The following is a 25,935-nucleotide window of genomic DNA, read 5'->3' as shown; positions in this document are numbered from 1 at the left end:
ATACGTCGAATGCTTTTTACTCGTAAGACATCTGTTGACTGTTGCGATATCGGCATTCGGAGCGGGGAGGTGAGTGGCTTTTCTGTACGTAGTATTATATTTCTATGCTTATAGTTTCTTCGACATAATACTATAAACTTTGTACTGTCTGCTACTATTGTAATCTTACAAAGTGAAGAAGACTTAGATCTAAGTTCTAAACTTACAAAAAGCAGTTATGTGTGTTCCTAATAAAGTGCCGGGATATTGATTCAATGCCAGTGTGTGTTCATATAAAACCTCGTCCCGATATACCCGGCTCCGTAAAAGTTCTACGAAAAACGAGTGGAAAACTGATTCGGAAAAACCGTTACCTACCTTCTCGACAAGTATCAGTGTGAACTTTTGAATTACACCAGAAGTGCGGTTTGTCACAGTGAGTTTGGTGCGAGTTCACATGGTTCCGAGCATTCTGAGATCAAATGTAGAAACAAACGACAAAGAAGGAGGGGCGACAGATATGTTCGCCTTATAAAATTATGTTTTTACCTACTCCACTCCATTTACATCAGTCATCCCGTGATCACGTGACTTGCAATAGTGTTGAAATATCGGAGGTCTCATATCCCTGATTTTAACGCGGTAAGAACCCGCTATTGTGTGTTTTAATTATGATATTGGCCCCGATTCCGGCAAACACCTCCTAATTTTATTTTAAGTTATACCCGTCACATTCTTATCCGCCGAAAAGGAAAGGGACGGATGATTGTCAACAAGTTAATTATAAAACGAATGAATAACCCGGGCGAATAAAATATGCATCTCGCAATCTGTTTGACGTGCTGTCTGCTTAACTCTGTCAGGTTATTGGCCGATGTAAAATTTTTAGACGGATGTTTTCGATTTCTGCTTAAAATTGATATGTGTTCCATAAATTTTGTGCCTGTCGATTATCCGCCCCTTTCTTTTTCAGCGGATAAGAAAATGACAGGTATAACTTAAAATAAAATTAGATGGCGTCTGCAGGAATTAGCACCAATAACTGCGTAAACCTCAAACAACTTACAAAGCGTTGATGTATAAAATACTTCTGTTTTAGAAGAGTATAATAGTTAGGGAGTTGTTTCATATTATTCAGGGAGTTGTTATGGTGCATCACATTCATCTTACTTCGTACCAAAAACAGATTACTTGTGGCTCTGCCCACCTCATTATCAATTGGCTTCTTCACAATTGTAACAATAAAATATGAAATATGTCGGATTTATTATTTAATGATAATTATCCAATCTTTACGGACGGTCATGATTGAGTTTCACAAAATAAACAGAAACAGTAAACAGTATACTGTTTGACAGTTTCTTTGTTTATTGAAATGTGCCGTCACTGGGCAAAATATCACGTGACCCACCGTTTTGGCGCGAAATTTGAAATTAATTATGAACAATATGTTTTTTTCTATTATATAAAATAGAAAAAGAACATATTTTCGAGAAAATACAATATTTTGAGAGGTATAAAATAAGCGTTAGTATTTTTTAAAATACTTGTCCGAAACCAGTCAAGTAGCCAATTACGGGCGTGAGTTTATGTATTGCGCATTGTTCAGGGAGTACCCGTGCGACCACTACACGGCGATCATCAACGTGACGCTGATGTGCACGGGCTGCCCGCGCGCACCCGTCCACGAGAGCGCGCTGCAACTACTGCAACTGCTTGACAAACGCTTCTTCGGCACCGTCGGCCCGCTGCCCGCTGATGATGACACTGGTAAGTGCTGCTGCTTCCACTTATTGTCATCCTAAAACTGCTTATAACAGAACATAAACTCACAAAAACATTCCCAATTAGAGTAGTCTAATTAATGATTACAATATAGTCGATAACAACTTAAATGTACTTTTTACACAACGTGGGCAAATGTCGAGGAAAACCTTGCCTTAATGTCGAAACGCGCCGTGGGGAAGGTCCCTTACAGCACAGGCGTCGCTTTAATTGTTCACCGGTTTATGAAGAGAGCTTGTGGGGACACCAATATCTTATCTTTTTGTTTAGAAACTTTTCATGAAAATAATACTAAGCACTCTTATTACATGCTGAATTAATAAAAAGCAAAGAACTGTAATTGGGTAGCTTCCATTTAGTCAAATCACGTAAAAACAAGAACTTACTATGGAATTTGTATGAAAATGTACACCGTGATGTCATAGCAACTTTGTATATGTATATATTTTATGTGTTTTAGTATTGTTTTAATTTAGTAAATATCACTTCTTAATTTATTCTTGGCCTACGAAACTACCCAATTGGGTCTGTCAATTACAGTCTAAATACTGGTCTTTAAACATAATCTTATAGCCACGCATTTTATTTGTAGCAAAACTTCTTGTCATGGGGATCTCGGTATGGATAAAATACCTAAAGTTCACAAATAAATATATACGAGTAGAGCAGATGTATTGATGCCAAAGCTCTGATTACAATGGCGTGGATCGTTTTATTGTGGGTCACAGGATTTTTGGAAAAGTTATAAATATTCAGTAAGGCTACCACGAATTTGCCGTGGACGTTAAGAGTCAAACCTTATAGTATAATGAAAAGTTAGATTACGAGTATTACACTCTTCCATGCCTTTTAATTGATAGCTGTGGATATGAAGTATATACGCTGTTTTTTTTTTGTAATGTGACTTATCGCAGATTTGCCTCGGATGGAATTACTACTTGGCCGGACAAACAGGGAGCGCTCAGGGCTCTCACTCTCTCGATGTCGAACTGTTTGAAATGTAAAATATCAGTCAACTGAGTTCTTTTGTACTTCAGGTCAATTCTCATGATTGTTTCGCCAGGGTCTGGATTACACTTGCAAATTTTTTCTTAGGCTGTTTCTTACGTAAGTTGAATTTAAAATTGTAATCGTGTTTCAAGGTTCCGTTAATGTGACCCGGAATTGTACAAAATAAATTAAAAATCTTTTCGAAGTTAGCAATAAATGTCGTGAATATTAATGAAATGCTTGCTGAGTACTTCCGATTTCTCTTACTTTCTTTAAAGTCGCACTATAATTTTAGTGCAATCAAATAAGCTATTTAATGGCATAATTTCCATAACAAAGAGGCTATTTGTGGAATTAAATTGGCAGCGCCCTTTTGAAGCATATAATTTGATCACCACGCGCCGATGTCTATCAGTTGTATTTTATTACAGAGAGTGAGAGCGGACGAGCTTATTTGTTAAGTCGGAGGCTGTTTGTGAAATTAATTCGTAACGCGCCACGTGAGCGACATGCGTCTTGTCCTTTATGTGAAAGCCTCCAATACATTAGACATGATTCTCGTTCCGCTCGGATAATCCCACTAATTACACATTTCTCCAGAAAACAGGGGTTTACTGACGGCTTTAAAAAGTTCATTACATTTTAAACCCTACCAAAAATATTGTTTCTTTTTCTATAATAACACTCAAATCAAATCATATCAAAGCAAATGAAATTACTTAGTCTGCTTACCTGGGTGAGCAATAAGAATAACTTATTGTATATGCGTATGTATGTACGCAGAGTAAAATTACGATGTATTTTTTTTTTATATTTCTACTCGGGTCTCTTTTTACTTGCTGCTGACATTACCGCTACAGCCTGCCAATTAATACCTACCAAATCAGTTTATTATCAACTTTAGCTTTTTACTCCGTTTTCTTCCGAATAAAGATTACTCACGCGCCACAGAACCACAAGACGTCTCGCAGCCAATTATTCTGTCCTGTCGTGTATCTTCATTACGTAATATTGGCAGAACTGTGATCACACAAAAGCCATTAATCAAGGATTGAATTGAAGATAAATATAGGCACCTGTATAATGACAAGTTACATCTGAATACGTTTATAGAAAAGTTAGGTGGTTATCTTTCAATCCACTTCTACGACAATGTATCGCCCGTAATAATCATCGTGGTTAATTTTAATTTAATCGTCTCTAAACTTGCATGGAATGCCAAAAATATAAAATAGGCAACAAGGCGGTCTTTTTGATGGAACTATTACTTATAACAGATTTTCAAGCAAATATCTGCATATTTGCCTTTTTGTGTTTTAAACAGTATCATTGCTTTACAAAACGGCAATAGTAGTAATAAGCAATAATAAACCAACACGATAATATCTGTACTTAAGGTGATGTGTTTCAGTCAGCTAGGTAACGCTGCGTCAGTAGATGGCGTTACTTCTGCAGTTTTCGTATTTTTTTCCATTTATTCGTTTAGTGTTGAGTACTGACCCAGTGAAATGTTAGGTGGCGAAATCTTACATACATTATCTTTAAGTTAAGCTACAATTGTGAAGTATTTACTGAAGATATCATATTGAAACATTGCATCAAAAGTTGGTGTCATTTCAATTTGTGTACAAACACGAAGCTGTCACACACACATGCGAACTAGGTTAGCTATTAAAAGAGATGCATAATTTGAAGTCTACTTCTAACTTCTAAATGGCGCATTTGGTAAAGCAGTAGCCGCCATTCTTAAGGTTCACGGTTCAAACCCAACTGCATGTTTTAATTGTTTTTACTTTTTGTATTTTTTTTTACAATTGAATTTGGCGAACCCGTCTATTTGTTACGGAATTTTCAAAAAGTATCACTTTTACCAATAATATTATAATTAAGTATACAATAATTTACTTTGCACTAAAGTACCTTCCGTAATTTCCGTATTTTTTATTTTGTAAAATTCTAACAGGCATTAATCGCATCAGTGAACAAGCGGCTAACTAAAAAACTACTGAACGGATTTTCATACGGTTTTCACCAATGAGTAGAGTGATTCATGGGCGTGCTTTAGGGTTTATAATTTATACAAGTATTTTTTTTTGTATAAAATGGTTCAAAAATGATGATGAATGTCAAACATAATTATCGTTACAAATATAGCCGACTTGGAGCTTTCGGCGAAAACGCTGCCTGAGCCCATTGAGATATAACAAAACAACGTATGGTTGAATTGTTCCTTTTTTGTAGGTATACCGAAAAGTCCACAATATCATATGTCATAATAATTATATTGTGTATAAAGAATTGTGTATATGTATTGTATGATTTTACAAATAACGATCACAGTACAGTAATAATAAGGTAGATTTTTCCTAAATTGCGTAGGTTCAAACTTTGTCGCATCGCGTTTGAAAGATGTAATAGCGCTTCAGGACGTCCCGCAAGCACGGCGCTGATGTCGCAGTATCCGCATATAATTATTATGACTTGTCATTTAGTTCCAATAAAATCCGCGGGACTTCATACGTATGTCAGTGACAGCTGGTGATAGCATGCGGGACACTTAGCACCTAATCGAATTCTATGTTGTTTTCGCGCCCAGTCCAGACGACTCACAGCGCATTTCTGGACATATATTTACGCGTGGTGTTTATTGTTAGGTTAGTTAGTTCAGGTTAGGACGTCTTTTTATAACGAGGACGTTAAAAAAAGACGAGGCTGGGACGTATTGAAGTAGTATTTTCCATATATACGCGGCCTGAAATGGGCTGTTTCGGGGACCTGAACTGGTTGCTGTCGAACTTATTATCACGTTTTCTTGATTAAAATTCATAAATAAGTCAAATAGAAAATAGAAAAAAGATTTTATTTAGTTTTAGATCTGTCATGATGTCTGTGATGTTTGTTTATTATACATAAGAATTTCAAAATTTTTCTTATTTTTTTTCCCAAAGGGCAAGGCAAAGGGAACTATGAACATACAGCCATGTCTTGTGTTTTTTTTTCTTGATGATGATTAATGAAATGATGAAACCTAAGCCCCCACCCTCGGAGCAGACTCCTACTCCGAACCCCAAACGAAGTAAGCGGCTTGTTGGCCCAAAGCGAAAATAGATAGGTACACTTTGTTTATTGAAGATTCCGATTTAATAATACTATCGGGAATGTTTTCCGACTAACTTAATGTAATCATTAACCACAAAACACCACTTCGTATTGATTATTTAGATTATTCAATGAAGAAAGCAACCTTCCCGTTCCCGGTCCCACCAAAAAGTCCGCGGCAAAGAGAATATAAATAAATCTGTATGTTGGATGGAAAAACAATTAATTATAAATGACTACTATTTAGGCCGGCAAATGCAACAACTTCTTTTTTGATTTGGTTTTCCCCGAAGGGTAAGGCAAAGGGAACTATGCCCATACAGCCATTTCATTTTATGTATTGATTTTTTATTATAATATATGTCCTCTTTTAAAACACGGTATTTACCCATTATTTAAAAATGTTTAAATAAGATACGTTATTACAAAAATATTTTTCCAATATTCCTTTTCTCAGATTGTAGTATTTTTAGTTTTTTATTTATATTTATTCTCTTCATACAAAATCTCTTTATAAATTGTCACTGACATTCTATTACACTTGTCAAGTAGTCAAAGCCTTTAGAAAAAAAAAACTATCACGCACACAAACTAACATTGACACCTCTACACGCTCAGCAAATACACTGTAATCTGCACCACTACAAATGTAGAATTGATCAAAATTGAGGGTCTGAAATATGGTACTTCTCGTATTCGGACCCTAAATTTTTGTTAGTTTGCGAAAATAATACACCAAAATATTACTATTTATCGGTTTTATAACAATATTCCTCTATCCGTTTTCCTGTAGCACTGCATCAACTTTTGTATGGAAAACGAATCACCTTAAACCGCTCATAACTGCCCCTGTATAATAGAGTTCAGTCGAATGACACAATTTCCCTTGTCGTGTGGTCACCCCGCGACACGTCTCTATTAACGAGGGTTTATTTGTTAATTATCTCGTTCCTCGGTTGAACAAGGTAAAATTGTATAAACCAATTTTTAGACGAAACCATTTACAATGAGACATTCGGGTAACCCATTCTCCACACACATGCTTGTGTTTTATCACAAATGCGTACCTGTACATTTTTTTATTTAATTACCCGACTTCGGCGAAGCAAAAAGAAGGATTATGTATTTGACAGCTATGTATGTATGTGTGTATCTACGTCTGTTCCAACCTAACTTCTAAAGCACCTGTCATAATTTAATAAATGAGATATCACTAGAAGCATCTTGACTGTCCGCTGGTTATAGGCTTTGTAATGGCCTCCGTGGTCCAGTGGTTGAGCGTTGTGCTCACGACCCGGAGATCCCGGGTTCGATCCCGGTGGGGACAAATCACAAAAATCACTTTGTGATCCCTAGTTTGGTTAGGACACTACAGGCTGATCACCTGATTGTCCAAAAAGTAAAAAGATCCGTGCTTCGGAAGGCACGTTAAGTCGTTGGTCCCGGTTATTACTTACTGATGTAAGTACGTAGTCGTTACATGAGTCATGTCAGGGGCCTATGGCGCCTCAGTAATAACCCTGACACCAGGGTTGATGGGGTTGGTAATTCACCTCACAATCCACACAATAGAAGAAGATAGGCTTTGTGACGTCACACTAAATTCTATATGGCCGCCTCTAGAGGACATAAACGAGAGGACGAAAAAAAAAATATTTTCGAATGGCAGTGTGTTGAGTATCAAATGAAAGGGCTTAACTTGCACATTACAATTATGTACATATCACTAGCTTTTATTTGGGGGTTTCCTTATATTTACTCGATAATTACGTTTAATTGATAACATGACTGCTCAGACATGTTCTGAATAGGTTTTATCTCCAAATCTTGCATTAAACATGTATCAGATGCACGCTATCTTAATAAATAAGACCCCAAAATAATATAAATAAAAATTAAAGTATCAAAACTAAAACCCGACTACGGAAAAGTCATGCTCTAAAGAGTATGAAACAAGAAAATACATTATTTCTCTGAAATTTTTCCGAAATAGTAATGTTTAGAAGATAGCCGTGATCGTAGGTAAGTCGTATGTCAATCTGTCCTAAAAGATTGCTTAACTTTTATTTTTATGGATTTTCGTTTAATCACAGTCTCACCTGATCGTACCTAAGTGAAGGTGTGGTCTAAGATAGTACACGATTATCTAGTAAATGCCTATTCAGTTGAGTTTAAAGATTCTGAGAATAAGTATATCCCGATAACAACCAATAATGCCGTAAGTGTGGCCAATTATTGATCAGCAAAAATTTAGTATCGATCGCCATCGACTCGCAAAGAAGAAGCTATTCTTTGCCGATGTTTGAGACTTAGAAAATTAGCCTGTACCGGCGACTCATTGCAAAATGAACCTTTATTGGACTTCGTTTTGCCTGTGTTTTGGGGGCGTTGAATCGAACCAAATTGGTAGCGCTCCAGTCTGATACGGACTCAAGAGTTAGATTCTTACGCCTCACGAGGTCTTCTCTGACGTCAATAATATCCGTACTGCTTGCTTTAGCACTGAACAGTTTCTGTCAGCTGCATACCCCAATATACTGGGTATTAACAGCAATAGCAGAGAGAACAGACCCTTACGGACGGCGGGATTGATATCCAGAGGATCAGACGAGGTGCCACCAATGACTACCCGAATCGATCTATTCCTTAAAAAGCCCGACATCCATTGCAAAGCGAAGCAGGGATCCCATACCCTGGGAACTTGTCAATAAGGCTATCTTGCTAAACCTTGTCAAATGCCTTTGAAATATCGAGGAGTACCGCAAGGGCTTCACCGTGATTCTCGAACGCCTCACTCCATTGGTGTACACTAGAATGAGGCACTTTCCAGGTTACGTTCCCATAAAAAAATATGGCGCTGTTCAGATAATTACCTATTTTCTCATTGTACCCCGAGGTACATAATTATTAAAAAATATAATGTAATTGCAGTAGCATATATAAATATAATTGATGCTTGATATTAGATATGTATTTTGAGGAGCCGGGTGGCGCAGCGGTAATCGCGCTCGGTCTGCGATTGTTGAAGTTAAGCAACTTTCGCAAAGGCCGGTCATAGGATGGATAACCGCAAAAAAAAGTTTTCATCTCGAGCTCCTCCGTGCTTCGGAAGGCACGTTAAGCCGTTGGTCCCGGTTGCATTAGCAGTCGTTAATAACCACCAATCCGCACTGTGTCCGCGTGGTGGTTTAAGGCCCGATCTCCCTATCCATCCATAGGGAAGGCCCGTGCCCGTTCAGTGGGGACGTTAATGGGCTGGTGATGATGATTAGATATGTATAGAATTATGTTGCTACCTATATTGCTTTACTTTTTGATGAGAATAATAAGGGTAGAAGTTGTGTTGTGCCTGGGTGTAATAACAAGGGTCATCATTTATACCCAAAAACAAAGATATAAGATGTATATGTTTGTTATTCATGAAATTAGAAGGTTAAACGAAGGCACATCTGTACAGCGCCGTCTATATTTCTTTTGGGGAACGTAGTCTTGAAAGTCCCTCATTACATTATGTTTACATTAAATTCTACGAAAAGGATAACTATCTATTACTTTTATCGAAGGAACTTTGCAATCATCTTTTTAAATTTTAGAAGTTATAAAGTGTTAGGTTTGTAATTTTATGACGTTCTGTATCGCTTTATATCTTTTTCTTTTTAATAAGTACGAAAAAGATTTTATTAGGTACCGATACAAGAACAGTATTAAAAAAAATCAAAAGTTATGGCTCGCAGTTGCCGGTGGGCTACAAGAACCACGGGGTGAAAACTTTTCTAACATGGCGACTTATAAAAAAATACGTGTAGATTCTGACTTATATTGTAATAAAGCCTGCAGAAAACTTCCGCTAAGTTTACCGTAAAAAAATACAGTTCGTTATCGAAACTTTAAACAACGAACGGTGGTTTAAATATACAGTTTAGTACTTTGGTTACACGCCACATTTATAACCAGCCCGCGCGTACACATCCCCACTACAGAGCACAAGCCTCTCTTCATCAACCGCCCTTTGTTCTCTTCAGGACAGATTCCTATTGTGGTAGACTCCCATTAGGGCAGATTCTGGTTAAAGTAGACTATTTACTAAATCAGCAACTTGATACGTCCAACAAAGTATAAGTTCTCAGAACAAAACTGCGGAAGGAAATCTACCTAAATTGGTTTAAGGGTTGTATTTACTAAGCAACAATAGACGCGCTACTGCGTAAGACGTGATGCGTGGCGTTTGGTATTGATTGTTCGACATCATTCAACACCATCGATTCATCGTTGTACGTACAACTTTGTCGAACATGTTGCTTAGTGCATACAAGGCTTCAGTTTGCTAAAGTTTCCAATCAACGAACGTCACTTGAATGCATGATCCTCACTTCAGTACGCATAAAATAAATTGTTCTACAACTGGTTAAGCCACGGTTAAGCTTTTTCCACAATACACCGGAGGGCATGAAATAAAGTTTCAGTTGAATTTGATTTCATAATTTAGAGTTTCAATAAGATCACAATCTCGAAAGTGCTTTCGATCTTATTCATCGATTTATACGAGAAAGATTTAACAGGATAAAAGCATAACAGACTCAGCGTCTTTTTACAAAAATAGTATTATTTTTTACTATATTTAAAACTAATGCTTGTTAATAAAATAAATAATGTTAATTTTGTAGGTAATCGAAATACTAATTATCTATTTCCGGTTTTTTCCTTTATTTTATTTTTTATTATTATTTCTACTGTAAGACCTTCCTTTTTGCCAAATTTCATGGTTCTAGGTCTATGGAAAATACTCCATAGGTTTTAATAGCCCTGTGAAATGTAGGAAAATGAGGCTAAACTGGCTGTATCTTTGGATTGCGTTGATTTAGAAGCTGAATTTTTTTACAGCTTCAGGGACCGTAAACATAAGTATTATATTATGTTAATTTCAACTTGATATCTCCACGCGTTCCCGAGTAAAAAGGTCTTGACAGACAGACGGATAGACGGACGGACAACAAAGTGATCCTATAAGGGATCCATTTTTTCTTTTGAGGTTCGGAACCCTAAAAAAATATTTATATAGGATATTGTGCTACTTATATAGAAAAGTGCGCGATGTCAATACCGTTGATCCGACGATCTGTCGAATTTGATAGAGACGTGACACCAGATAACATTTATGTTTACAATGGCGTTCTCACGGATCGCCGGTACTATACCTACAACTTATATAAATCCCTACTAGACCTAGCTGTAACCTATAATGAAAACGTCCTATAAACGTTAAACGTGGCACAGGCCTCCCTATCTCCTAAACAACCGAAGGTCATATGGAGCATACTCCACCGCACTACACCATTGATATGAATCGTGCACTGTGTTGTTATTCTATATTTATAAGGTAGTTAGTAAGTAATTAATTAATATTTTATAACATTCTTAAATGAATCCGAACACATTGCATAATCCTTATTGTTCTTGAATTTTTCGGGTATTTTCCTACCTTGAAAAGGAAAGTTATTAAAAAATCTTTCCAAGTTTATTTATGAATTTTCTTTTAGCTTATTTTGCCCGTAGGATTTTTTTTTTAATAAACAACTAATGACGGACAAGCGAAGGAAATATCACCTAGGGGTTTACTTGTTAATGTAATCAAGAAATAACTTTAAAGTCTATTAGTTTCATAAAAGAGAACCTGGAGCTGATTGTATTGAAGCGATTCGCTATCGGGGCATTTACCAGATTTTTAGGATCACAAATATGATATCCCATGGATTGATAATTTATTCGATTATGAAATTCTAGTGTGTTTATGAACCTTATATTCTCCCTCTTGGGGATACTAGGCTATAAGGTAACTATGAGCGGCTTGGTTAGTATGTACATAATTAATTTAAACTAACTAATGGAGAGAAATACACGAGTGAGCGACGGTAACCACAAGTTCACAGCGTTTTCCAGAATATTACCCTCGAGTGATCTCATTTAATGTAGCATCGTCGTGGAGTATGCTGCTTAAACCTCTGCTGATTGAGGGGAGGCCTATGCCCAGCAGTGGTATTTGTGTAGGATATTTATATGTCTCCAAAAATTTGATAAGTTGCCCGGAAAATTGGAAAGTTTGGGAAAGTTGTGAGGTCCGTTTTTCTATGGGATCTCAATAAATCAAAACGATAACTAATATGCATGTAGTCATATAAAAAACTTCCGATAAAACGTTTCTGTATATAACTAAAGCAGTGGCTAAGAGATACGTTTTATTAATTGCGTGAACTATTACCTAATAATATTGTCATGTATTTAATTATAGCTAGAATTAATAGTCATTTAATTTAATACTTATCGAGCGATAAATGAATGTATCGAGCGATAAATGTAATACATACTCCCATGAAAATGTCACATTTACTACAATAGATAAAGTAGGTATTCAGTAAGTAGAATTTTCGTGCGTACAACTAATTCTATTTATTTTTCTGATCCAGCTCAAACACAAAAGTCGTAGCCAACTCTTTAGAGTTTCCATTCATTTTAGGGTTCCTTACCTTTTAAATGAAAAACAATTATTTCGTTTAGGGTGTTAAGCAAAAGTCAAAGTAGAGAACACTCCCCAAGTAGCAGCCGGCGCGCATTAAACATATATGCGATTTTTAAATATTCATGTTTGTAAATGTTAATTATCATCACAGACAAAATATGCAAACATCTTCCACGACGCTGGCCATGGTCTGGATCGCGTATCTTATATCGTCAGTACTTCAAATACTTATACTTAATGTAACTCCATTTCCAAACAGCTGTTGCAAAATTACTGGCGTATTATGCAAATTCGTCGTATTTTACATTTTAATATATTGCATCTTGCGCCGTGGGATAGCCGAAAATAAGAAACACAGACAATTATTTAATTAAAGTATATATTTTTCCCAATGTAACAACAAAAATGCATTTTGAGCCATATGTTTACTACTTCTAATAGCTAAAATACACGTATTACATTCATGAGATATTGACAAGTTAACTTACAAATACAGATAAGTTTTATTACAATTTTCGACATAAGGAGATACTCTATATACTATTCGAAAAAAGGCAAGGCTTGGCATGATGAAAGGGCTTGGACAATATTTGGGCACACAATACATAAAACATGAAAGAGTAAAGTTTATTAAAAAACAATGATCACACATCTTCGATGTTTGAAATAAACATTAAAGCAATCCAATTATGCGAGACTTCGTGCAGTTAGTACTAACTGGATTATCTGTTAACGAAATTGACATACTTCAAATATTTGGGTTTACTTTTTCAATTCATGCCAAGCGAAATCTTAATGGAGTTTTCCCCCACATCGCGGGCTAAGGCGCGGGGGCGGTTGGGACCAAGTTAATTACCGTAAGATTCATCATTCAAAATAAACCACATTATATTTACAATACATATTTTCTAGTGATTTGGTTATACGACTAGAATTATTTATTAATGACTACAATAAGTTATTTGTTCTTATAATAAAATTGCATACGTTATGGATATCTTTTTCTGTAAAACTGTAGAATATGTGTTAGACCTGTAGTTAGACATGTACCTTGTTTACTTCTGGACTATGTGAAATATATAGTATAAAAATGTATATAGTACACAAAGTATAAAAAATGATTGATTAAACATGCGGACGCACATATCTACTTAAAAAGAGTTGTGATTCCGAGGAAATATGTTATTTGGTACGTAGCTATTAGATATGGATAATCTCCATCTACATTAGGGCGTGGGTCGACACGCGCGCCATCTTTTTCATTTTCGTTTTTTCTCTTAAATGAGAGAGAATAGGGAAATTGGTTCATTGCGATCGATACATTTAAGTAAAGCAAATGTGCTGTGTAAAGGAAATTTAAGAAATATACCATCAAAATATTTGAGTAGGATGTAAGTTAATTACGTGTACTTATTGTATTAATTAATTAATTAATTAAGCATATTTTTCTCAATTAGAGGTTGTTTTTGACCAAAAAGTTAATAGTTACACAATACACATTTAACCAATTTTCACTATGCTTCTAATACCTATGTATTATAAAAAGCTCCTGAAATTCGAAATTAATAACTCTAAATCGATTTTCAATCCTTTCAAAATTATAATTAATTAATACCGCTTAATGTCATTGAGTTCAGTGAATTCAATAAATTAAAATCATTTACAGCAGTCAAATGTATGTAGTGCAAATTGGAAACATTCGTGGTTAATGTTCTGTTAATTACGGAGGGTTTACTTAGATAGATACCTTGATTTGTAATTTGGATTTACGTAGCTGCAGGGAAAGCTCGCATCTCGAAGTGGTCAACGGGCGGCTGGTGCCGCTGGCGACTGTTGTCGAACGTCCACCTGGTAATGAACGGCTCACGCCGCCGGCGCCGCGTGCTCGGCGTTGACACCGCCACCGGGCAATTAGTTGTAGCCTCCGTGCAGTTGCTAACAAATGACGCTGTCAACAAACTTGCTAATGAATACCTGCTAAATTCAACGTTACTTTGTTATTTCTCTCATAAAAGAATGTACTATGAAAATCATTCACTCCTTTATTTTACTCTTTATAAATAATCAACCATTTTACAGTATCATTGAACTTAAGCTTTATAACTGAAGAATTGTTAACAACATAGCTCTGAGGGTTGCTCAGCAATCCAAGCGTGACACTTGATCCCTCTGACAACAAACACCTAAGAAGGTCGCTCGCTCAAAAGACAATTATAAACTTATTTGAAACTTAATAACTGACGAGTGACGATATCTCGGCGGTAGACTTATATTGGCGCCAATTAAAAGTTATGTAGCTCTTTTTTCTAACGATGAGACAGCCGATGAGTGGGTAAAGCATTAATTTATATGGTACTGAGAGTAAACTTTACGACTGGAAATAAATTGTCGTTACGGCGGGGATTCGGTAAAGGTTACGAAGTGGAGAGGATCACCGCGCGAAAGTAAACTGCGGCGTTAATATTACAGGAACACACGTTATTAGCTACAGAACTGCCTGCGGTAACTATTATTGCGTCGTTTTGACATATTTATTTTTGAGTGGTTACGATTAAGCTACCTGCTTCCTTACATGAAATCCATAAAATTTAATACCTATGTAGCTTTGCCGTCAAAATAGGAAAGTACTGGGACGTTTCTCATGTAAGGGGTATTTTATTCCTCCCACTTACATAACTTGTACCCGTATTTGAACCCATGTGTGCTTTGTTATTGGTCCTTTTCGAGGAATTTATTTACTTTCCATGGAAATAGTAGCAATTCCGCTCGTGTCTGATGGCCAGACTGATCGTATTTCACACCTAATTAATCGGAGACATTTTAATCTACTTTGTGGTTGAGCACTTTAATCGTCAATTATACTGGTAGAGTTTTATTAACAGCGATTTTATTTGTGCACACAGTGAACGCGTGTTGGTCGATAGAGAAATAAACGAAGTTATAACTGGGTAGTAATGTGATTGTCTCTTTCTTACGTATATATTCTTATTTTCCCAGTGTAGCTCCTCGGGGAATGCAATGTCTTACTTATTTTCTTTTTATTGTTTATTTCCGCATAGCATTTTTTTTTTTGTAAAATACTTTGACGCCTTCTGCGGTCTATTGGTTAGTGTTCGGCTCACGATCTACATGAAGGTCCTGTTTAATTTCCAAAGGGGACACGTGAAAAATCGATTTGTCCCTAGTTTAGTTTACACATTACTACTACTACTTTTCAGACTATCTGAAAATAAGCTAATTCAGCACTTTACAGAAAGAAAGTTAAGCCGGTATTCCCTTGTATTACTTACTTAAATAATAAGTACGTGGAGCAGTCGTTACACGGTAATAATAACCCTGACATCAGAAGTATGTTAAATACTTTCGGAAACTATATTATAATTAATATGGGAAGTCTCAACTTAAAGTTTAAACTCCAGTAAACACAGCTTAAAGCCAGCAAGTGAAACTATAACGTATATTTCGTGAATAATACAAAAGTTCTGCTATTAATTTCCAATTATAATCTAAGCGGGCTTATGTCGATACGTTATCACCTTTGGAAGTATAATGATAATTTCAACACGTGCAATCGTCTGACAAATAGTATTGATAACATTGTGCTGGTCGGGATAGTCTGCTATGTGACAATACAATTATGTTTGTAAAAAAAGAAGTGTAATTACGTAGGCGATTGTTGATTGATACCGATCAACAAAGTAACACATTGTCAGAAGCGTATATCATTATCACTGTATGGACGACGGTTTACAAGCTTTTATTTCGGACTCCGATCTTTGGAGTATACATAAAATCGTTGGTAATGGTTGGTAACGCCAACGAGGTGAAGCTAATGACTCATATCAATAAACATTAAGCTAAGGCGGCCTTCAGACGGCTTGAAAACTTTATTTATGGTTTAGATACTTGAGCTAAGTATTTACTTTCATACACTACACCAACCTGTAATGAAGCAGCGTGGTGGAGTATGGTCCATACTCGCTTCAGTCGATTGACGGGAAACCTGTGTCCGGTAGTGGGTCATAAGGTTTTTGATGTTTACCCAAGTCACTGAGATAGTAACGGGACCGCCAAGCTATGTCAGACGATTTTAACATTCATGTAACATTTTGTCTTGATATAACTAAGCAGTAAGATGGGTTACTCAAGCAATTGTACTGGGATCAGAAAGCCGATAAAGGGGCCTGAAGCGACGCGGTTAGAGAGTAAATAACTGGCATATTTGCTTAGATTGCTATACAAGTTTGTTTAGGCTGGGGTTTGGGGACCTAAACTTGGGTGGAAATTACGACATTCGGATAACTATTAGTATAGGCTGGTCCAGTCAAATATGTGATCATTAGATTTGACATTGCTAACTATGTGACTATGGTATAAAACTATCGATATTGCTGGTAGGTACCTGATGCTTTTAAGTGAGTGGGGCTATCGGTTTATGACACGGGTCGGACGATGTATTTAATATGTGAAGTAGTTTATCATTTAATATTGAGTGACTGTTAAACATAAATGTATTTTACAGCTTTTCTACACAAATATAGAAGATAGATAAAATTAAATCTATCTACATAAATAGCAAATCGATTGGCTTTTAAAGAAATGTGTTAGAAATAAAGCTCTTTTGTGTGCATATAAGATTTGTTTGTTTGTGTTGGTGTTTTTCTTTTTCCAAATTATAGTGTAGGTACTCGTATTACACGATCAATATGACACTTAATACCCTGTGGAAAGAGCCACCCTATTCCTGTCAACTAAGAATTTAATTGTGAGATTTTTTGCCTCGTTTTATTTTGAATATTTATATGTGCAGCTAGCTGGGCTTCAGAGCATATTGCAACATTACTCTGATGTTTTAATACACATCTAAGTCAACGCTTTTTGACGGTAAGTATGTAACTTACTGTCGCTGAATAAAAATCGACAGTAGTATGTACTTGCAAATACAAAAGTAAGCACGCGAGACAAATGTCAGAACACAGGCACATCTTTTTTGTCCGTGCCGATACGATGGATAAGCGCAATCATATACAAATATGCAATAAAAATGCACTTACTGGATACACTGCTGGCCCTGGCGGGGTGGCAGGAGGCGGCGCGGCGCACGGCCACGCCCCGGCGCGCTCTCCGCCGCAGCCACGGCAGGGTCTGCCGCAGCGCCCGTCTGAAGTTCTGCCCGCTCAGGCAGTAGAGGATGAAGTTAATGCCAAAGTTGGTGTCGAAGAACATTGTAGCCACTTGTTGCAGAGCCGCCCACCTACCGCTATTTTCTCCACTAGTCTGCAGACAAACAACCCAAATTCAATCTATTATTATTCCACATCGTAAGAATAGTACATGGTTCACCGAGGGAACGAAGAGGCCGGTTACCAGCGATAGTGTACCCCGTCCCCGGCCGGATACTCAAAAAGAGCCGGTTCCGTCGCATACCGGGTCTAAATCGGGTACCCGTCCCATCTGTAATTGTCATACATAATACTCAAATTTTCTTACCCTTTTTTTCCGGTTATTTGTTGTCGTACAAGTAATGCCGCCTTACAATGTGCCCCTTTTTTAAAAAAGGAAGAAGACACCGTGTATGTGTAGTAAATAATGAGGGACTCAAAAATGGCTCCAAATGGTTCGTGTAATATTTATTACACACGGTGCTGCTCGCCAGTTCTGTTACTTGAATTTGGCTTGACATTCTCCCACGTGTCTAGATAATGAAAGTAACCTTGATTTTTACCCGACTCCGGCGAAGCAAAGAGGAGGAGGTAATGTGTTTGACGACTATGTTTTAATGTACCTATGTGTGTATATTAAAACATAGTCGTTCCTTCCCAAATTCTAAACCACTTACTAGAATTTAACAAATGAGGTGTCACTAGAAGCGTCTTGATTGTCCGGTGATTATAGGCTATGTGTAGTCACGCTAAATTTAATGTGGCGCCGCATGGAGTTCGTAAACCTAGGAAGTTTTTTTTCCAAGGGTCAATACCCTATTGGGTATCTAATGAAAGGGTTTAACTTGCACATTAAAGGAATGTACATATTAGTAGCTAAGAGTTTGCTTGTATTTACTCGATAATTACGTTTAATTAACAACCTAACTGCTCAGACATATTCCGGATAGGTGTTACCTCCCAATCTGGCATAAAACACGTTATCTTAATAAAGAAAACCCAAAATAATATAAATAAAAATATAAATTTAAAAACTAATACTCAACTACGGACAAAACGCGCTCTAAAATGTATGAAACAAGAAACATATTTGTTCGAAATTCTTCCGATTGGTTAGTTTTTGAAAATAATTAGTAAGTACAACTCGAGAGAGAGTACAATCTTCCCTCGGTGAAAACGTACTAATTTATCAACGTGACTGGATGTATTAATATTAGATTGCCATTCAAAATCATCAATAGCGCCTATAGAGAACCGGATTCCAAATAACCGTAGCGGTATTCCTTTTATAAACCTGTCATTATGACCCTTGAAACAATTGAGTCCATTGTGTGTGTGTACCTCGAATGCGTGAAGGGTTAAAGTAACAATGAAAAACGTTATTCATTTCGGGACTATTTTTGGGTCGTAACCCATGTAATCAATTTGCAAAGTTCATGTAACTTCAGATACATTGAAATACTTGTGTAGATGTTGAATTATGTTTAGAACCGGCAGAAACAAAAATCGATTTAAGATAAATGCATTTTTTATTTTCTATCAGAACGTTCGACAAATTACGTAGTGAAGAAATATGTTGTTTGCCATGACATTGACTTTGATACACCTGCGTTTTCTTACACACGAATATATTCCTAATTATTAAGAGCACATGCTTTGCTAGTCTGAGACACATCCATAGCATAATTAAATGTGGACTTCACCGAGAGTTTTGTTAGACCAACGTGTTAGGTGGTGAGCCTTATCGCCGTCAACAATGGTCGCCAACTGTGTTAATGAAAATTGCACTTAAGATAATTTAATAACTTAGGTATTTGTGGAAGTCCGGTATCGGGGAACAAACTGGCCCTCCACAAGAGGAAGCTTGCTCCGTTGAGAAGCAAGCCGTTGAACCACAGGACCACACTGACTTTTTATAGACTTGATAGAAGAAGTAGAAGAAATGCTTTGCTTATATTATTATAGTTTTAAAGCGTTTTATAGTTAATATTCTCGGAGAATGCAACCAATATCGAGCTATAAACTAAAGGTCGTAACGTGTCGCCGTCCAATATTCATTCTCAACTAGGCAGTCGCTTTGGGGAATGTAAGAAATTGGCGCTGATTTTATTTTAAGTTATACCTGTCATTTTCTTATCTCTTATAGATGATTCTACTCATTAGACGCTTTGTTTATGGTTTATATAAATCGCAGCTAACTAGCTTGATTAACCTTTCAATTTACAGCCTAGTGTTTTTACCAAACGGCGCCGATCAACTAACAGCCTCAATGATATCGGCGAATTAAGCTAGTTGGCTGCCAGCGCTCGGTACTCGGAAGTTTACCCACTGGACTTAAATTACGTATAATAACGTCAACATAGGCAAGACGCGCAAAATATGGAACACGTGTGTGTGATCGAATATGTTACAAGGACTAATATGATGGAAGTGCCTTGAAAGGCTTGTCTGTCCGACCTGTCACCGTTAACAATATAATAATTAAGTTGGTGGTTCTTGTTACTTGCAATGCGTTCAACTTTCTTACGGCGTGTTCAAAATATGACTAAATTACTAGTAAAAAAATTCTTTTAAAAACTAAAACCAACTACAAACCAGCCAACCAACTACAACTCAACCAACTACGGAAAAATCACACTCTAAAAAGTATGAAACAAGAAAAAGGTAAAATTTTCCCGAATAGTGATGTTTAGGAGATAGCCGTAGCACAGGTTGGCATTCACCCACGGCTATTTTTTAAATTTCACTATTCGAAAGATTTTTATAGAAATATTTTCTTATTTCATACTTTTCAGAGTGTGATTTTTCTTTTTTTTAAACTTATTTTTTATTATATTATTTTGGGGTCGTTTTTATTAAGATGACATGCTTCCCTTGTGTGCTTTAGGAGTGCATTATGCAAGATTAGGAGAAAAAAACTTATCCGGATCATGTCAGTTATGTTATCAACTCAACGTATTTATCGAGTAATTATAAGCAAACGTACAAGTAAAAGTTAGAAATTTGCAAATTAAGCTCTTTCATTTGATACCCAACATAATACCATTGGGAAAAAAATTTTTTCGTCCTCAGTTTATGTTTTTTAGAGGGTGCCACATTGAGTTGAGCTTGACGTCACATACCCTGTAACAACCGGACAATCAAGACGCTTCTAGTGACACCTTATTTGTTAAATTCTAAGTGGTGGTTTAGAAGTTAGGTAAGAACAGACGTGCATACACACATACATAGCGGTCACACACAATAACTCTCTTTTCGCTTCGCTGCAGTCGGATAAATGGGCGCAACAGGCTGCACGGCACCTCGAGCTTTCATTGAAATTCAAATATTCGTTAACATATAGTGTTACTTTACACGTCGTATATTTATTTTTTGTTAAAAACGACATGAAGTTGATCGGATCATTACTGTAACAGCTAACAAAAATAAACTACTGGGGGTCCATCCTAAAGCTCCTATACGCGTAGATTAACGAGCGGTCGACGATCACGTTCTTTCTGTGATAAAGTAAGACAGATTCATGGCTTTACTTACAGCTTTCTCCGCTTTTTTAAATATTCGACAACAATAAATTAGATTAGCGCTTGAAATAATCTCGTGTTTTTCTCTGGACCATAAAAAGCAGTAATAAAAATTCAATACGTGACTAAACTCTCTATAAGCTCCGCGAAAGGAACATTTTGATGGTTCATCGGTAATAAAAACACTTTTTATAAATAATGTAGTTTTCGGACAAAATTTAACGGGCAGTGGACATTTTTGTATGAATGCGAAATACTCCTTTATTGAAAGAATTATCGTATAAGTTCTGAAAGGCAGCTTAGATTCCAAATTGATCACAATCGACCTTTCGATCAATCAAACGAGCCATTCATTGTAATGGTCGCTGTAATAAATTATGTCCACGCGAACAGAATTACGAGCGGTCAACCAAATTCAGGGATGAAATAAATATGGAATAAATAAAAAGATCATTTCATTCATTCAAATCTAGCAAGCACTATTATAGTGACAATGTGGTATATACGGGTAATGTTACTCGCTTCAAACGAAAACTTACGTGGGTATTGAAATATTCAAGTACACATTAAAGCATCTTCAAGCTGAAATTTTCATGTGTTTCGTGATGAGCGTACTGTATTTAAATTATCATAACGTGTCAGGCCTGCGACATACGTGGTCATGAATAGCTTTAGGATATCGATATCACAAAAACTCCAAATGGTCATGTAATTTCCCGAATTTGTTGACTGTGTAAATAATTTACACACGTTACAATTTACAAAGGTCTTCTTCAGTCGTGTGGGTTGTAAGGTGGATTACCAACCCCGTCAACCCTGGTGTCACGGTTACTACTGAGCCGCCAAAGGCCCCTGACATGGCTCATGTACCTAACGACTACTAACATATCAGTAAGTAGTAACCGGAACCAATGGCTTAACGTGTCTTCCGAAGCTCGGATCGTCTTACTTTCGGACAATCAGGTGATCAGTCTGTAATGTATAATAACCAAACTACGGATCACAAAATGATTTTTGTGATATGCCCCCACCGGGATTTGAACCCGGGGCCTCCGGATCGTGAGCTCAACGCTCAAACCACTGGACCACGGAGGCCGTTTACAATTTACAAAAGTTTTGATATTTGACATGCTATTAAAACATTTTTCATCAGAACTTAAATTTCAAACTTGTATAACCAGGCTATCTAAATTTTGTAAATGTTAGCAATATTTTTTTTTAGAGACACATACATAATATCACGCCCGTATTTCCGATGAGATAGGCAGCTATGTATAGTAAATACACCTACTCTTCGCCAGCTATGGAAACATCATATTTTTTAAGTATTCGATCTCGTTTCAAATTGTCTCAATAGATATGTAAAAAAACATTTAGTGCGTATACCTAAGAAATCTTGTTTTCAACAAACAAAAAATATGATAGAAAAATATTTATAAAAGTCTGATTGAAGAAAGGCAGGGTAGCGTAAGTATATGTTTGTTATTCTGTAATCGACGGCTGAAAGGTCGGAATATGTTAGCAAAGTTTGATTTAGTAACACCCTGTCTTTGGGACACATTTTTGGATATTAAATATATATATTAAATATTCTCTTTTTGATATCTGACATAAAATCCTTCATAAATATTTAAACCTCTAAAACAGCACTTACTTGCAGAGCATACGTGAGAATGTAGAAACATTAAAATCCTCGTAATCAATCAAAAAGTAAAGTTAAAAATAAGCGAACTGAAGTGGCAGTGGCTGGCCACATTTGTCATAGAACTAACAACCGCTGGTGCAAGCGTGTTCTGGAGTGGAGACCGCGTCTAGGGAAACGCAGTATGGATCGACCCATGGCAAGATAACGGGACGACTTGCAGAAGGTGGCTGGAAGCGACTGGATGAGTAAGGCTGAGGATAGGGCTTTGTGGCGCGCCTTAGGAGAGACCTATGTCCAGCAGTGGACTGCAATGGGCTGATGATGATAACTCAATCAAAACTGTAGTATAATTATTATATTTAAACAACCGAAAATACGCGCTATGTTTGGTGACGTTGCGTAATTTATACGCAAATCAGCTAATAAAATACACTGTACATAATCCGTCCAATCTAACAATGAAAACTTTTGTCATTAAAGAAAAAACGCCAGCTTGTAATTATAATATATGCAAATCGCCAAGCTTCTATAAAACTTGAGATAATATAAAAGTATCACGATTCATAAGTATCGTTAGAAATAAGTGGAGGAATTCGCCATCAGCGTAATCTCTTACTGGTCTAAAAAAAACCTACATTTTACTTACCATGTCGTAAGCGTATGCAAGCATGCGCATAGTGTAGGCGGGCATATTTAAGACGACAAAGACGGAGGAAACGATAAGCAGCATCCTGGTGACGCGCTGCTGCGAGGGCGGGCAGCCGAGAAGGCGCGCCGGGCGGCCGCGCTGCCCCGCCAGCGGCTGCGGCTGCTCCGCCTTCATGAGCTGGTGCCGCGCCCGCTCCAGCCGGTACACTCCAATCATTATCCAAGTATTCATTATTATTATCACGATCAGCGGGGCCGAGAATGTTACAATCGTGTCCACCAGATTGAATCTTGCCGCGTAATCCATGTAATCGTAGTCAATACTGCAGTCATGTTTGGTTGCCTTAGCAAATCGAAGCACGGGTACATTCAAAAGCAAAGCAGCTATCACGATGCTACAGATGATGTGCCTCGCTCTGGTCACCGTGCAGATGGCATTGCGTTGCAGCGGATACAGCACTGCCACAAAACGTTCCACAGTGAAGGCCACCACCAACCACGCACTCAGGCAACAGGTCACATAAGTAACGTACACAAATATTTGACAAAACCCTTTACGATTGAATAAGTCTGTCAATTGTACAGCATTTAACCACGGCGGTAGTAATTGAAATAAAAAAATAGTATCAGATATTGCAAGTGCAGATAAGTACTGACTGGTTGACTGCAGGCGTAATTTGCTACTGTAAAAGACAAAAACTGATACTAAATTTCCAATAGTTCCAAGGGCTATTAAGAGAGGTGTATAATAGAAAATAACTGCACTGGTGACTTGTTCAGCGAGTGTTTGATTTAGTAAGACATCAGTGTTATTATAGTCGTCGAAGTAAGTTTCGGAGTTGGATTCGTTATCGGTCATGGCGCGGCGTGCGACCGCCGCGCCGCCTCGCCGTCGACTGTAGGCTGTAACGAGATACCAGGCAGGGCACCGTATCGCTACCCGCTTACTGAAGGGTTGTACCTGAAGCTCACGTCGATGAAACTCCCACTCACTGATTTCAGCAACTCCCTCCTACCTAGACAGCATTACATGATGGTATAAACCAAACAACTGTTTTTTGTATCGTAATAAACAGAGTCTACTAGGTACCATATCTATTATATCTTCTAAAGTATTTTTACCTATAATATCTTCAAAATAGAAAGGATTAAAAAGGTCACATTATACTACAAACATGTCTCGCGTTTCTGTCAATTCAAGCTGCGTTTTTTTGTAATTCACTCACTGAAAGATACTTTTTAAGTACACTGGAAAGGTACGCAAATAAATAGTAAAAAATTTACTTAAAATTAAGTGCCGTGTCTTTCATTTGATAAACATTATAATAGCGATCACTTGGGATAAAAATATTATCTCGTTGTAACTACAGAATACAATTTCCGGTGCAAATTTACGCTCGTGGCATTTGTTTTTGTTGAGCTAAGTATGCCAATCGCGGGATAATTAAATAACTGGTTTGTATATTTTTATTTTTTAAGATTATTATCTTAGTACATTGTAAGGAAGTACTGTAATATTATACCTTTATTAGTCTTCATTACTACTACAACACATTTAAATTTTGGTAAACAAAACTTCGTACTTTAGCGTTAGTTGCCTTGTCAAGTACAAATAGTCCATTGACTGATTAGTATTTTTTTTGTTTTCACTTGAGGCAGCTACTTGTTACTAAAACATTGAAACTTTTATGAGTTACTTAGTTGCTCTAGCCCTGACGCTCTCCAAAATATGTTATGGACGCACCGCCTCTGATTAGCAACACCCAGGTATACACGTAAACTATATACATAATTTTACAACTTAATATCCTGCATACATAATTGTAATAATCTCCATTGCACCAAATACAGCAAAGTCAAAACATGTATTTAAAATACATACATAATAAGATCACGCCAGGCAGAGACCGCGGAATTCCACTTACTATGATGCTGACACACCACCCTCACTTCCTCCACTCTCATCAAAGACTATAGATATGCTCGCCTGTTTAGAGTACTCTTGTAGTGTGCGTCAAGCTAGCGGCCTCAAAAAAAAAAATGGGCACGAAAAAATAATTTGACCATACCAAAAAATAGTACTCTTAATTAAGGTTCCAAAGTTATAAAGGCAGTTCTTTGATCTCGCTGGCTTGACGTTTTGAAAATACCTATTATCTGGGGAATGCTTGCATACTTCAGTATGTAACTAATGTCAATAAACTCGTATGAAATAGTACTCCCTACCATCATAATTTTGATCCGATTTTCTTTGTAGAAATATGTTAAAAAATGATTACTTATTCTGACCATCACCTTAAGGATCACGGGCGTGAGGCGTGTATTTGTACAGGTATATAAAATCATCACTTACCTACGTTGCTGCCGCGGTATTATTGCCTCGTCACTAAAGCGTACTGATTTCCCACTATTTATTGTGTAGTATTTATTCGTTATATCGTGAATATATATTCGTTTGTGTAAAATGAATAAAAATATATTTTGAGAAACAATAGAAATGCGCGCCCCATGTAACTACGTAAGTACATTTTTGACGACGCGTAGTTACGAAATTCCGACGACAATATTGGATTCCAGTGCTAGCTACTGTAG

At 36.9% G+C, this 25,935-nt stretch overlaps 2 protein-coding genes across 12 annotated transcripts in view; one reads left to right on the top strand and one right to left on the bottom strand.

The window, feature by feature from the left end:
• Positions 1–25,935, top strand: part of LOC126380441 (protein furry) — a 78,586-nt gene that overhangs the window by 17,253 nt on the left and 35,398 nt on the right. For all 11 annotated transcript variants that reach the window (XM_050029843.1, XM_050029834.1, XM_050029839.1 and 8 more), the window contains one exon: positions 1,589–1,749. In XM_050029843.1, coding sequence (XP_049885800.1) covers positions 1,589–1,749 — 161 coding nt within the window. The remainder of the gene's footprint in view (positions 1–1,588; positions 1,750–25,935) is intronic.
• LOC126380466 (neuromedin-U receptor 1) lies at positions 12,791–24,221 on the bottom strand. The gene is made up of 3 exons (XM_050029895.1): positions 23,342–24,221; positions 17,422–17,644; positions 12,791–14,315 (listed from the first exon to the last, which is right to left on the bottom strand). Exons 1-3 carry the CDS (start codon positions 24,200–24,202, stop codon positions 14,134–14,136), a joined length of 1,266 nt encoding a protein of 421 aa, XP_049885852.1. The 5' UTR covers positions 24,203–24,221; the 3' UTR covers positions 12,791–14,133.

Source organism: Pectinophora gossypiella, chromosome Z (genome assembly GCF_024362695.1).
Source record: "Pectinophora gossypiella chromosome Z, ilPecGoss1.1, whole genome shotgun sequence".
In the NCBI taxonomy this organism is placed as follows: domain Eukaryota; kingdom Metazoa; phylum Arthropoda; class Insecta; order Lepidoptera; family Gelechiidae; genus Pectinophora; species Pectinophora gossypiella.
The sequence above is the reverse complement of the archived record's forward strand: the minus strand, read 5'-3'. Positions and strand labels throughout refer to the sequence as shown.